This window comes from Choloepus didactylus, chromosome 20 (assembly GCF_015220235.1).
Source record: "Choloepus didactylus isolate mChoDid1 chromosome 20, mChoDid1.pri, whole genome shotgun sequence".
Classification (NCBI taxonomy): Eukaryota; Metazoa; Chordata; class Mammalia; order Pilosa; family Megalonychidae; genus Choloepus; species Choloepus didactylus.
In genome coordinates, this window is record NC_051326.1 from 31,574,833 (window position 1) to 31,588,135 (window position 13,303).

The 13,303-nt window shown below is 40.9% G+C and overlaps 1 protein-coding gene across 5 annotated transcripts in view; it reads right to left on the reverse strand.

Moving 5' to 3' along the window:
* Positions 1–13,303, reverse strand: part of ADRA1A (adrenoceptor alpha 1A) — a 131,868-nt gene that overhangs the window by 16,758 nt on the left and 101,807 nt on the right. For 2 of the 5 annotated variants that reach the window (XM_037812750.1, XM_037812748.1), the window contains exon 4: positions 10,326–12,166. The exons of the other annotated variants lie outside the window; for them this stretch is intronic. In XM_037812750.1, the coding sequence (XP_037668678.1) occupies positions 12,158–12,166 (9 nt within the window). In that variant the 3' untranslated portion in view covers positions 10,326–12,157. Of the gene's footprint in view, positions 1–10,325; positions 12,167–13,303 lie in introns of those variants that run through there. 5 annotated transcript variants of the gene reach the window in all.

Below are 13,303 nucleotides of genomic sequence, written 5' to 3' on the forward strand. Positions count from 1 at the left end.
ACAGGAAACAATAAATTCAGGGGAGGATGTGGAGAAATTGGAACTCTTATTCATTGCTGGTTGGAATGTATAATGGTACAGCTGCTATGGAAAACAGTTTGGAAGTTTCTCAGAAAACTAGATATCGAGTTACCCTTCGATCCAGCAATTCCACTTCTCGGTATATACCCCAAAGATCTGAAAGCAGTGACACGAACAGACATTTGTACTGATGTTCATAGTGGCATTGTTCACAGTTGCCAAGAGATGGAAACAATCCAAATGTCCTTCAACAGACGAGCGGATACACAAAATGTGGTATATATATATGATGGAATACTATGCAGCAGTAAGAAGGAACAAGGTCCTGAAACATATGGCAACATGGATGAACCTTGAAGATAAAATGCTGAGTGCAACAACTCAGATACAAAAGGAGAGATTTTGTATGTTATCACTACTATGAACTCCCTGAACAAAGTAAAATCAATGTCTTATAATGAAGAATATCGGGGACCTAGAGATAGACAGAAGCTAGGCAAGGGGAATGATAATCTAATATGTTCAAATATGTTAATAAGGGTGAATTTAAAGGTATGGGAATGGATAGGGGTGATGATTGTTAATGGGCTTATAAGTATCAGAGCTGCGCTGAAGGTGAACAGGGTTGAAAAGAGTTGTTTAAAGGCATGTCTCCCATGGATTAGCACTATAAATATAAATAGGTACTTGCATGATATACTTCTAAGGTATGACACAGGTGCAGAGATTTGACTACAGATTGGTATATGGGAAAAATCTATTGTGTACTAGGGACTATAATTAATAGGAATACCTTACTAGTACCATACAAATGCTAGGGACAAATAATTATGGGCTGAAGAGCTATGGAATGTTTTGGGTAGAGAGAATTGTTTAAAATGGAGAGTGATGAGGACTGTACAACCAAGTGAAGATAATGTAAGATACTGATTGATTATCATGGACATATGTATGTGAAATTAGGAACCCCCTATTTTATAAATCAAGCACTTGATCTTGAGGCTTGCTCTTGTGAAACTTGTGGTTGTAAAGGGGATGCTAAGCCCACCTATAATTATGCCTAGGGGTCACCTCCAGAGAACCTCTTTTGATCCTCAAGTGCGGATTTTCTCTCTAAGCCCAACTCTGCATATAAATTCATCAGGTGGGATAGGAACCCCAGGTGAGTGAGTCTCCATGGTGATGTGGGACACGGATTCTGGAAATGAACCTGATCCTGACATTGAGGGATTGAGAATGTCTCTTTTGATCGAAAAGGGAAAAGAAAGGCAACAAAATAAGGTTTCAGTGGCTAAGAGATTTCAGAGTCAAGAGGCTTTCCTGGAGGTTACTCCTATGCAGACTTCAGCTAGATATCCCAAATGGCCATAGTATGATAAGCACAAGTCAACAGTAGTCCCAAGAACCCTAAAGAATACCCAGATCCCTATCTGAGACTCTATAAAAGTCTCACTCACTAAGTTTATTCTTCCAAAACTTAAATCCTCCACAGAGCTCCTATGCCAGCTAAGTCCCAAAACCCAGAGGCAATAGCCTCTTTGAGAACATCAACCAGATGCATCCCCTTATCCCATAATGTCGATACCCCTTTTCAACATGAACAAGTTAGGGTGGTCACTGCCTAGACATCCCTGAAGATCAGGAAAGTGATTAAACTAGAAGAAGGTGTAGCAACAGACAAGATATAATTTAACAAAGGATCATTAATACTGAATCTCTATATAATTTTCTTTTCCTTAGTTGCTAGGGTATTGAAATAGCTAGAAGGAAAGAATTGAAATGCTGGAACTGTAACCCATAACATTCTTTGAACTTTGCTATACAGCTACTTGTTAAATTGCAACTGGAAAGTTATCACTTCTATGTAAATATGTTACATTCCACAGTAAAAAATAAACAACAACAAAAAACTCTACTTCTCTACCTTCATAGGAACTAATGAATGGCAAAACTGCCTTCACCACCATTTTTTCTCTGTTCTACAGTCTATATCATTTTAGATGAATGATCTAAAAAAAGAATTCATTGAGATGATCTAATGACATTCTACAAACCAGTTATGCGACTGCCAAGCATCACGAAACAAAGCCTTAACAATTGTGAACTTCTGTGCACCTTAGGTTGCTGTCTCACATGTTGTGGGGCTCCAGGGAATGAGGCCAAGGTCATGCCAACTGAGCCCAGATTCCAACCCAGCAAGGCATCTATAGGACATGATGCCATTTGGCAAAACTCACTTAAGTATAGGAGATGTGGCACTATCATTTGACTAAAGCCTTCGGGTAGAGTAAAATGATCCCTTATCACCAGGAAGGCAATGCTCATCTTTGTGGGTAGCCAAAATGACAGCCACCACAAAACCAGCAAGATCAAGAAGAGGAAGAACAACTGATAACTCTTGGACCATTGTTTTGAATATTTGTTAGGTATTGTTTTGTTATCCCAGCAACCCATGAAGTATGTATAGCAATTGTCCCCATTTTTGAGAAGAGGAGACTGTAATTTGGACATGCTGACTATCTGGATGGAGATCAAAGAGATGGCGAATGGTTGAGGCAATGTGGAGCCCATGATGGTTCCCAGATAATCCGACTCTAGATTCATGTTCCCAGTACTGACACCATACTGCCCAGGAGCCCCACTAAGGGCTGAGGGATACAGAGGTAGCCCTGGGGCTTCCAGGTTTGGAGCTCATGATCAGATGGCAACCACCATGGAAGCACTCTCCTTGGATGGTACTGCCCATAACCTTCTCTGACCTCCAGGCCTCCTACCTCATTGCCTTGCCCTTTTGGTCACTTGATATGTTCTGCCTTGAACACAGTCGACATGTTTGTGTGCCTGCCTTCCACTACCACTTTCCCTTGTCATCTGCCTCTAAACCTGACCATCCAGTTGTATTCTGGTTCTTGCCTGTGCCTTGAATGTGTCAACTGCAGCTCACATATCATCTGATCCCTTATTTCCCTGTGCCATCTGCTTTAGTTAGCTGGCTGAGGACATGAGCTCTCCTTCCTAGAATTATGCAGTCCACTTCTCAACAGACATTTTAACAATGCATTATGATGAAAGAACTAGGGCATATGTGTTTAAAGAAAGAGGTTTAAAATATTTTATTAGAGGACATACATCAATATTGAACAATTCTTAAATATTATAGCATCCATGTTTATAAGGACAACATAAATTCTAATAATTTGAACACTTTATTAAACAAATAAAATAAATTCATTTTAACAGTGGGTGTGTGATCCATCAAGTACATTTTTTCAATAATTTATTCATCTGCTTAGTAATATATACATTCATTTTCTTCAAAAAAAAAGCAACTAACATGATTATTCACCACACCACATCATAAACAAATGGACCTGTAAAAATGGTGTGTAGAAAATTCAGAAACAAACTGCACATTCCAAGGATCATGAGTCCATTTGAAACGAATTAAATGCTTTAGAAGCCATTGTATTAGCCTGGGTGCCATATATATATGCATCAATACAAAATGCTGCAGCAAATTCAAGTATAACAATTCACACACATAAACATATTAATCTGACATGAGAGAAGTCTCCCTCTTATAGCATAGAGCACATACTAAACTCTCAGCATGCTTCAGATTAACTTTTTTTCCAACATGGAAGGAAAGATAATGAGATTGTCAACTCAATTGCCCAAAATACCAAAATCTGGAGGTGGGTAAGGTTTGCAAACACTGCAATATTTAGAAACTTTACCTTATGGGGATCTTACTTGCCACGACAAATGTAAGGGTTATCAGAAAACCATAGCAGCTAAAAGTAGCCGGTCAGTCCACATTTACTTCTCTGGCAATGTGAAAATGCCGTGTTTGTATTTTGAACACATCTAAGGATGAGACAGGTAGAAAAGCTGCAGCGAGCCAGAAAGTGTCACAGAGTTCATGTTTAAATGGCATCAGCTTTATTCACTAAAATATAGTTTTAATTTCACAGACAAAATGGACCTCCAAATTTGTTTTTCGTAATCCTAGTGAATCAAGTCCTTCCTAATTGCAAGTTGATTATGAAAGTGCAGCTCCAAGCCTTTCACTTTTGTTTCCATTTCCCCCACCACTCAGGGGTCCTTTGCTGCATTTTGTTTGTAATAAACTACCAGGCATCATTAGCTAATTATGTAACCTGACAATGACCTTGTGAAAAACCAGCCTCTTATACACCATAGCAATCCAATTGTTTTCTGCCCTTTATGTAGGAAAAACGTTTTCTTTTATAACTTATTGCACATTTTCTTGTGAAAAAACAAAACCAATTCCTCAAATTTTAATAACACTGTATTGCATTGTATAATATTTGCTTGGTAATATTTTAAAGTATTTGGTTATCCTTACAGATTAGCCACCTCATGCTCAAGCAAATGATTATTTGCACAATGAGAAAGAAATAGACTTTTCTTTTCTGTTCAACCATCCCACTGTAATGCCATACCAAGCCTTGAGAACAAAGATAATCAGACAACTGAGAAACCAAGGCCTTTCAATTTTTAGCCAAGCCAAAAATCAAGCTGAGTCTAGGAAAGCCCCTGGACTTACCATTTCCTGGCTACCCGAGTTTTTCCTTGTTTTAAAAAAGAATGAGAAGAAAAGCACACATGGAATTGCTGGGGGGTGAGGGGGTGGGGATTTGGTGAATGGTGGTTTGTGGAACCAAGTGACCACCATGACAAGCAGGGATGATTTCTATGTGCCATGACTGACGAGAGAAGGAGGCAACTCCAGAACATGCCGGAGATTCACTAGCCCCTGGGCCTTTGCATGGGTTCATTCCTTCCTCACCCGGAACAACTCTCTGTTCCTCATTCCATTTTGTCCTTCAGTATCCAACATAGAGGTCTCCATTTTTAAGAAGCTAAGTCCATGGCTCCACCATGATCCCATGGCACCATGAGAATCCTTGTCACCATGGTTATAAGACTGCTAAAATCGTTGACTTGCCTGTACACTTCATAGACCACAGGCTCCTTGAGGGCAAGGACTGTGTCTCCACCACCCTTACATCGCCATCCTTTAGACTTGCGCAAGGTCAACAGTCAGCCCTCGTTAAATATTTATAGAATGGATAAACATGTCAAAGAACAGCTATGTGCAATAACGGCTTCCTTTGGAAGACGGCGATTTTGCTTATGGTGTGACTTCTACTTATAGGTATGTGCTAGAATTTGAAGGACATTAAAGGACTTTAGTGTTTAACTTTTAAGAATGCAACAGGGGGAGTTGTACTAAGCTGACTCTCAAAAAAATTGAGCTATTTAGCTCCAAATCTGTTCTTCTTCTTCTATGTACAGTCAAAAGCTCTCCTTAAATCACGGACCTAGCTTTGACAACAGTAATAGGTTAGATTTGTGTCTTAGTCAGATGAATGTTTGATAACGAAGTAAATCCATGTGGCAGGTCAGAGTCTTCAGCTCCAGAGGTGGATTAAAAAGACAGTGGGACACAGGGAACATAGCTGGGCTGTCTACTCCCTTCATTTGTGCAGAAAGGACAGTAGTTACAGGCATAGCACTATTAAAAAAAGCAAGGTAGACTGACTGTCAATGACTCATATTCTCTTATTATTATATTAAGGGTATCTGAAATGTAGCAACATGATCAAAATTTTATCCTTTTTTAGAATAAGAATTCTTACTTCAAACCCAATGTATCTGTGTTTGCAAATTCAGATTTCGGTAGAACTCATTCTTCTTAAATCGAGGTCACACTTATTTACTGTTAGCCAGCCCATAACATTCTACTCTCTATGAGGTTATGCTTTTAGCTTTCTTTCTCCAAACACTGAAGGAACTGAAAAATTTTCTTTTAGATTTGGCCACCATCAACCTGTTCACCTTTGCTGTAACTCAGCAGTTGAGTCTCAAAACCAAGACGGCCAAAGTAACCATAGATTGTGTTTATATAAGGCAGAGTTGAGCCAAGAACCTCATCCCTGAATGTGACTTTTACCCTTCAGTTTAAAACAAGTTTGAGATTCTGAGTCATACAAGACCATTTGGCAAGGAGATGGTGGCAGGTCCCCGTCAGATGCAGCCTCTGAGTAGGGCTGGCTGCTCATCAGACTGAGTCGTGATGAACTGAGCGTAGAGTGTGGACTTTCCATCAACCGCCTGCCCAGGAGAGTCCTGGAGGTCATTTAAAGAGCTCCACAGAAACGCCTCAGTTCTGTCTAGCAAAGTCTGAAATTAGAGCTGAGATGGTGACCTTGAGCAGCTGTGTCTTGGGTTTCAGTCCGGCTGCAATCAAACCTACCTGTGTTCTTAATTGGAAATTTGTGTTTTGTCTTGTAAACACTCACGTCCTCTAAAGAACCCAGTAGGACAGTGAGCCAGGCCAAGTGGTGCTCAGCTCCATTTCTTTAGATGATTTTCAACCCAAGCTTTGCTTCCGATGTTCTACATTCTCCCAACCGTCAAAATTTGCTTTCTTATAACACCACTTATACACATACACGTACATGCACATATGCACATATACACACCTTTTGTATAATAAAACTGCATTTTATATTGTGCCTTTCATAAGACAACTATAATAAATTAAAATACTTCCCATTTCCAAATAAATCGCCAATGTATAAAAGATTGCAAACACTAGTACTAGATTCTCGTTTAGGGCCACATATAATCTTTAGAGAGCTTGAGGAAAGAGTCAAAGTCCTACATTAAGTATGCATTTTACAAATTATAAAAAACAAATGTCCTGGTGGAATACTTCTAACCCAAAGAAAAGAACTTATTGGGGGATAACTAAAAGTCAGAACTTGGGACTTAGCACTCTGCATTTTGGAAAGACAGCACCCATGCAACAATGTAGCATCCTCTTTGTGACTTCCTTTGTAATGAAAGAATAACTGGTGTTTTGACACTGGTGATGACCTATTTCTGGAAATAAGTAACAAGGATGAAAAGCAAAAGAAAGTGAAAGACTTATTCCATCTTTTCCTGGGCGTGGAATTTTCAGTGCTTGAAGATGCCTTAAAGGTGATCTTTTCCCCCAAACTCTCATTTTGTCAGCAGTTGTAATATCTTGTTTAAATAGCATTTGAGAGGGAAAGATGAAGACAGAGAAAGAGTGCTAGCATCTGTTGGGGGACCTACTATGTTTACATATGCCTCAGCAGCTTGTTTGGCATTTCCAGGTACACCATGTATTTCATTTGACTGCCCCTTTTCACAGGGGAGGAAAATGGGGCCAGGAGAGTTTCAATGACCTGCCCAGGATCACTTAAGTGGAGATGGAGACTAAAATTAAACCCAGACCTTGTGATTCCCAGTCCAATGCTCTGCCCCCAGGACCACTTGTTTTCCTCCTGCAATTGGCTCTGGGGATAGAGTTGGCAAAGTCAGACCAAGAGCTCAGCAAGCTGAGGAATCAGCACGAGAACTCCAGGAGAAAGTAAATGTGTGGCTTAATTTTTCCCAATCTTTCTCTTTTTCCCGAATTCCCTACAGACTCTATAGTCTTTATTCTTCTCACATCCATATAGTTGCATTTGTTCTCTGTGAAAATATTGCTTGTGTAATGTGACTGTAAAATCTTAGACCTTCCCATACCAAAGTGCCTAGCAAAGTGCTTGGTGTGGGGTAGATGCTCCAAAAATATACTTTTTACTATTTAAACTTTATCTCTGCACATTTCATCATGGATGCATTGTATTGAGCAAAATCATTTTGTTGGCTGCAACATTGGGTTAACTATGCGTGGTGGTACTAGAAAATGGAATGTTTGTCACTTATTAGGCCCAGAGATAAAAATAGCTGTTTTCTTCCACGTCTGATGGAGAAAACATGTGTTTTGATTCAGGCTTTAAATTCTGAAGCAAAATTTCTGTTGCAGAAAATTGGCTCTAACTTGCTGACATTTAGGACGTGTGTGGTGTTCTGAGTAGGAAGGGAGAGGAGAGTGAGGTGAGTGGCTGCAAATGGAGGCTAAAGCAAGCAAGGGACCTCGCTTTTTAATTCAATTACTCTCTAATAAATGTCTGACTCTCCTTGGAAAGTATGTAGAAAACCAGCAATAAATTGCTATTTAAATATTTGTAATTTCACTTGTAAAAATATTTCATAAGCTTACTTTTTAATAGCCCTCCTCCTTGTCACATTGTATTTGTAGATTAAAACTGCCCATTTGCCTATCCATTTGTCAATGCTCCCTGTTCTTTACAACTGCTCCCACTTCTGCTGTGACACTGGGGCTGAGTGGAGGAGGTGCCAAGGGTCCAGAAGTTTCATCTTGAGGCTCAGCCTTTGATTAGTCGGCCATGGGCTGCAAAGCTGGAATCTACACTCAGCAAGAGGAAGGGAGACCAGAGAAAGACCATTTTCTTAGAGGATCAATCACTAAGGCATTGCTGCACTCATTCAGACCTGCTTCTTGGCTCACAGACAGAGATATTCATGGAGGCCCAGCCTTTTCATGTGATTTCCCCCCTCTCCCTTCTAACTGGCACTGAAGGGCTTCAGAACAGTGAACCACATCACTCTGGACAACAAGAGTGCTCCTTTGTGATTGATATTGTGGGGCCAGAAGGGCTTCCAGTTCCTGGGGAGGAGGGGAGGGGGTGGGGATCCCAAAGCAGCACAGTCTCTCATCCCGAAAACACGACAGCAGATGCTGTGCAGTTAGAGCAGGTCCAACTTTCCCAAATGAGGACAAATCCTCTTCAGTTCTCAGCAGGGACCCAGGTGGAAGAGAAAACATAGTTCTATGGCAGATAAGGAAGCGCTATGAGGGCAAATAAATTTGTCTATAACAAAGGGATTGAGTGGGTTAATTTAGCAACAGAAGTAAGGTGAACAGGCAAAGATGCTCCAAAGTCATGCAGAAGTGGGCAGCAGCACCTGAGAGGCTGGGCACAGAAATGGTATTTCAGCTAAAATGGTATTACAGTCACTGGGGGCTTAGGCAGTAACCGTGGGAGGCTGTCTTCAGAAGATCCGAAATAAAATGTCTTTTAATAGGGAATGGCTGCCACATCCTCATATTAAATCAAGTCCTTGTAGCTTTTTCCCTCTACGCTGTCTTTCTTAGGCTATGAGACAGAGAACGGGAAAGGGCTGATGGTTTGATGGCACCAATTTCCCAAGCTGATCCTGATGAAGGGCAGACAGCACTGAAATAGCCTTCACCCACCCATAGCTGGGATTGGGGCCTGCAGTGGTGATCACAGGGTTTCTAGGTGGTCCTCGCTGACCCAGTTCCCAGGCTTTGGCCATTGGTTCTTGATCCCACCTTGCTCTCTTTCTCACCTTGCTCTCAGGGTCTAGGGTTTATCTCATTCAGTGATGGAGTTCTGCTTTCCTGGGTGCAGATTTCGCCTGGGTGGCTGAATGCCTGCCTGACTCCACAGGCTGCTAGCCTGGAATTTCCTCCTGCTGTGCTCTGCATACCTGATTGGCATCTTACTGTAACTTTTCAGAAACCCTAGTGCCAATTATGACCGGAGCCTTCCTAGGTGGATCATCAGTCCACCTAGGAAGGAGGCTAGGCAGTAGGGGCTTAGCCCCTACTATGGATTGGGTCTCCCAGCCCCTGTCTGTAATTAGCTGTTGGATCTTTTCCCTTGTTCCTCTCCTCCAATCCCTGCTCTCCTTGTCTTCTCAGGAGGGGCCCCAGTCCTAAGATCTGATCCCCTAGGGACTGAACACTGCTATCGGTATACTAAATGATACGATCTAGTTGAGAAGATGGGACTATATATAGGCACAGTGCAACACAAGTTTTAAAGTGAAAAATTAGATATCAATTTTTAAAAAAGAACAGAAATGCCACACTAATGTGTATAACTTAGTTGCTGTGGTCGAGGCACCTATTTGTTGTGGCTTCTGTCAGATTCAGACAGATCGTGTCATAGGGTTTTTGCCAATGAGACGAAGAGCTGAGAGACCTCATCGACTCCCCTGAGCTTCTGCTGACCTGCCTGGGGAACAGAATGCCAGGAGTCAACAGTGGGCTGGCGGTGGGCACTTGCCCTTATCCTGATATCTATCTAGAAAATCACAATACACCTTATACTTCTAGGTGGGTAGTTCATGTGGGTCAATGCCATACTGATTACAAACTAACTTGTTATTAACAAGTAACTCATACACGTTGGGAACATTCATTTAGTAGGTGATGTGTGTCAATGACACCTTTAAAAAATGATGCATGTATGGTGAACACCAAAAACCATTATTAGCATTATTTAAACTATACTGTAAGCTAGTGATCATATAAACCAGGAGATGGCAAACTATGGCCCAGGGGCCAAATCTGGTCCATGGTCTGGATTTTTTTTTTTTTTTTTTTTTTTTTTTTGGTACATCCATGAGCTAAAAATGGTCTCTACATTTTCAAGGGTTGCAAAAACTAATCAAAACAAGGAATATACAACAGAGACCATATGGCCCACAAAGTCTAAAATATTTACTATCTAGCCGGATACAGAAAAAGTTTGCCAACCCCTGGTATAGTTTAATTAGATTTTTATTTTTTGGTTCATTTGAGAACATCGTTCCCGTTGCCCCATTTATAACAAAGCCTCTATGGGAAAATGCATTCTTGACTTCTAAACAGATAAACCTGGAATAAACTCAGATCAAAAGGTGGAGGTTGTTTGTGCCTCTTTGTATTTCTATGGCCAAGTTCAGTGCCTAGCACAGGAGAGGTAGTTAGCAAAGTTTGTGAATGGTGCAGATCAGGGTGTATAAAATGACACTCAAACCCAACGGGAAAAGTAGCATTCCTATGACTCCCTTCCGGCCTTTGTTTTGGAGGTTCTTCAGGTGAGAATCACTGCTGGCTTTGCCTGGCATATAACCCCTTTGAGTGAGCTAAGAGCCTCCTGCCCTGCCTATTTCATTGGCTCTGCTGCTCCTATTGGGAAAAAGAATAGAATTTCATTTGCTTGTCTTTTAACCAATGATAGAAACATAGACAAATACACCTTCTGCCCCTACGACAATCCTGTGCTGCCCAGCTCCTGGCATAGCTACAGCGGAAGAGAAGGTGCAGATAGAGGTGAAATTACAGACCTGAGATGATGAGTGAAATATGAGAGTTAGGTTCTTGAGAAACACAGTAGATCAGGGGTGTGGAGAGCATAACTGAAAAACAAGTCAGAGGTTGGAGCTGTGGATATTCAAAGCAGTCCTTAGACTTCTCCCCATCTGTTTCCTCATATGCTAATAATATGTGATAATAATCTCTTCTCTTTTTACCTCACTGAATGACTTAAGATAGGTAAAACTGCTTCGAACAGTAAAAAATGTTATATAAATAGAAGTATTTAACACATGTTGGGATTTTCTGTTTTAGCTTCTTCTCCACCAGATTTGGATGTATGTATTGTATTAAGGCTTTCTAATAGGTTAGCACCTTTTTTTTTTCTTGCAAATACAGTATAAATTTGCTCTTAGATTTTTTTCTACCTAATAAAGTCTGTATTTTTCATAGTTTAGCAATAATCATTTCTAGCTTATAATATGGCTACCCTGATGATATGGAGGAAAATTAGTAACTCTTGAGACACACAAAAAAGAAAGAGAATTATTTTGTCCTTTGAAATGAATAAGCAGCCAGCTTTTGGGAAATCTCTTGTTTACCAGTTGCAGCAAAGTATTACTAACCCATCTGCCTTTGAGTAATGTCTATGGTAAACCTTTCCCCTCCTCAACACACTTACCTCTCCCCCCAATAACTTTCCGTTTAGGTGGGAGTACCAGTAAACCATGTTGCAGTGGCAAAGAAGAAATGAGGGCATTTTCCTGCAGAGAGGAGTGTTTTTCATCCAGGCTCATCCTCACCCCCCACCCACCGTGACATCTGGGTCCTGTGGGAGTGTGCTGGACTGAGCTTCAGCTAGGAGCTGTGCCTTCCACTGAAATCCTATATGTGGCCACTTGCTCTGGCCCGCTCAACTCACAGTGGGCACCTCCACTCAGTCATCTTGCAGGAACTATGAAGGGCCCAAAGCAACTGTTGGCCACTGTGTTTTGAAGATGGTGGACACCTCAGCAGCCTGGGCTCAGCCCTGCTCCACAGCACAGTTTGTAGACAAGGAGCAGGTGCAAACAGTGTTCCAACTGGGCTCCATGGAGCTGTTTGCAGGTGGTTGCATCATTAAAAGTCCTAGTAGTGTAAAAAGAGACCAAAGTAACAAGTGAGCATACTCGCTGATGCCTCTGTATTTGCCACCTCTGCCTTCTTTTAGTCACCTTGGTTTTTGCTCTTAGAGTACACTTGGAAGTGTAATTCCATCTACTTGGGTTCCCTTTGCTGATGAGCACAGCTCTTTCCTCAAATGAGCCAACAAGCATTCATATGAAGAGGCAGCATTTTTTTTTTTCAAGAGGATGTGAGCAGAATTAGCCCCAGAACAATTAAGAATGTTTGTCAAGCTGTGATTAAGTAGCTGTGATTAAAGAGTGGAACAATTACCTGCCAAAGTAAACAGTTCCTAAAATGTTCTTATTTTCAGGCCATAACCATGGACCTACTGGGCCAGAAGGTTTGAGTGATGTTTCACTTTGAAGAAGAGGAGAAAAGCCAAGATCCTCAAGACACAAAGCTTTCATTTGTGAATGGAAATTCAGGAACAAGTGGATGCCATCTAATAAGTAGTCACAACTGTCAACTGATTCTTCATTTTCAAAGATTAACTAGGTCTCAGGCTACTTGGAGATCAGCATTCTGAACCGATTTGCCACATTGGAATCTGTGAATATTCATATGCTTGGCACAATCTAAGTTCAGTTTCTGGTGAGATATCTATAATCCCTTCTCTCTCTTTCTCTCTCTCCAACTCTAAAAATAAACCAAGTTCGAATACAGGTGAGTGAAGTGAATTTGCTTTCATTTATTTTTAAAAAAGGATGTACTTTCTAAAAGTGTGCATCACAACTGTTATTGGTAATCAGTAAGTCCAACACATGGCAAGTGTGTTGCACAGTTGCAACTGGGTATCACTGTTCCGGGCCAGTGCAAGCTTCTTCTGTGTTCTCTGATGTGTCCATCCTTTCCAAGATTGGTATAATTTGTCCTTCTAGGGAGGCTTAAATAACATTCCAGGTCTTTATCTCCTCAAAATTGGTGCACTCTGATATTTAGAATTGTAGAGACAAACCCTTCCAATTAAGACCTGTTCTTGAGTTTGGCTGGGATAGAGAGTTAGCTTAACTTAAAGGTTAATTTGGAGGCACATCCAAAGGAAACAAGATATTAAACATTTGGGAAATGGTTTAATATCTTTGGCATATTTAAGCAATT